The following is a 1,326-nucleotide window of genomic DNA, read 5'->3' as shown; positions in this document are numbered from 1 at the left end:
ACTGTGCTATATATTTTAACTTTTAGCTTGATCATCATTTTATTATCACATACCACACCCGCTACTTCCCTTCGATTACGCAAAGCTGCTTTTATCCTATTTTCAACTTCAGCCTCACAAAACGGAGGGATCAGCTACAAATTTATTAACAACCACCTATCCCACCCACAACCCTAGGAAGATCTCTATAGTAATGCTTGCCATTAGAAACAAAACGCTGTATTATTATTATTATTATTATTATTATTATTACCTAGGCTACAGCCCTTGTTGGAAGAGCAGGATGCTATAAGCCCCAATGCTCCAACATGGAAAAATAGCCCAGTGAGGATAGTAAATAAGGGAATAGATACACTACATGAGAAGTAAAGAGCAATTGAAATAAATACTTTAAGAAGAGTAATAACTTTAAAAAAGATGTTTCGTACATAAACTATAAAAATAGACTTATGTCAGCCTGACCAACATAGAGCATAAAGGCATTGATGAGGCAAACTAGATTAGGTTCTCAGACGTCCGTATCTCAGACGTCCTCTTCTCAGACGTCCGTATCTCAGACGTCCTCTTCTCAGATGTCCGTTTCTCAGACATCCTCTTCTCAGACGTCCGTATCTCAGACGTTCGTATCTCAGACGACCTTATCTCAGATGTCCTCTTCTCAGATGTCCGTTTCTCAGACGTCCGTATCTCAGACTTCCTCTTCTCAGACGTCCGTGTCTCAGACTTCCCCTTCTCAGACTTCCTCTTCTCAGACGTCCGTATCTCAGACTTCCTCTTCTCAGATGTCCGTATCTCAGACGTCCATATCTCAGACATCCTCTTCTCAGATGTCCGTTTCTCAGACATCCTCTTCTCAGACGTCCGTATCTCAGACGTCCTCTTCTCAGATGTCCGTTTCTCAGACATCCTCTTCTCAGACGTCCGTATCTCAGACGTTCGTATCTCAGACGACCTTATCTCAGATGTCCTCTTCTCAGATGTCCGTTTCTCAGACGTCCGTATCTCAGACTTCCTCTTCTCAGACGTCCGTGTCTCAGACTTCCCCTTCTCAGACTTCCTCTTCTCAGACGTCCGTATCTCAGACTTCCTCTTCTCAGATGTCCGTATCTCAGACGTCCATATCTCAGACATCCTCTTCTCAGACGTCCGTATCTCAGACGTCCTCTTCTCAGATGTCCGTTTCTCAGACGTCCTCTTCTCAGACGTCCGTATCTCAGACGTCCGTATCTCAGACGTTCGTATCTCAGACGTCCGTATCTCAGATGTCCTCTTCTCAGACGTCTGTATCTCAGACTTCCTCTTCTCAGACGTCCGTATCTCAGACTT

At 44.0% G+C, this 1,326-nt stretch overlaps 1 protein-coding gene across 1 annotated transcript in view; it reads left to right on the top strand.

Annotated features, from left to right (window-relative positions):
* The first annotated feature begins 485 nt into the window (after positions 1-485).
* Positions 486-1,326, top strand: part of LOC137625525 (spermidine/spermine N(1)-acetyltransferase-like protein 1) — a 1,578-nt gene continuing 737 nt past the window's right edge. Inside the window, exon 1 of the mRNA XM_068356434.1 lies at positions 486-1,326. This exon is cut by the window's right edge and continues 737 nt beyond it. Coding sequence (XP_068212535.1) covers positions 486-1,326 — 841 coding nt within the window.

This window comes from Palaemon carinicauda, chromosome 32, assembly GCF_036898095.1.
Source record: "Palaemon carinicauda isolate YSFRI2023 chromosome 32, ASM3689809v2, whole genome shotgun sequence".
Lineage (NCBI taxonomy): Eukaryota > Metazoa > Arthropoda > Malacostraca > Decapoda > Palaemonidae > Palaemon > Palaemon carinicauda.
The sequence above is the reverse complement of the archived record's forward strand: the minus strand, read 5'-3'. Positions and strand labels throughout refer to the sequence as shown.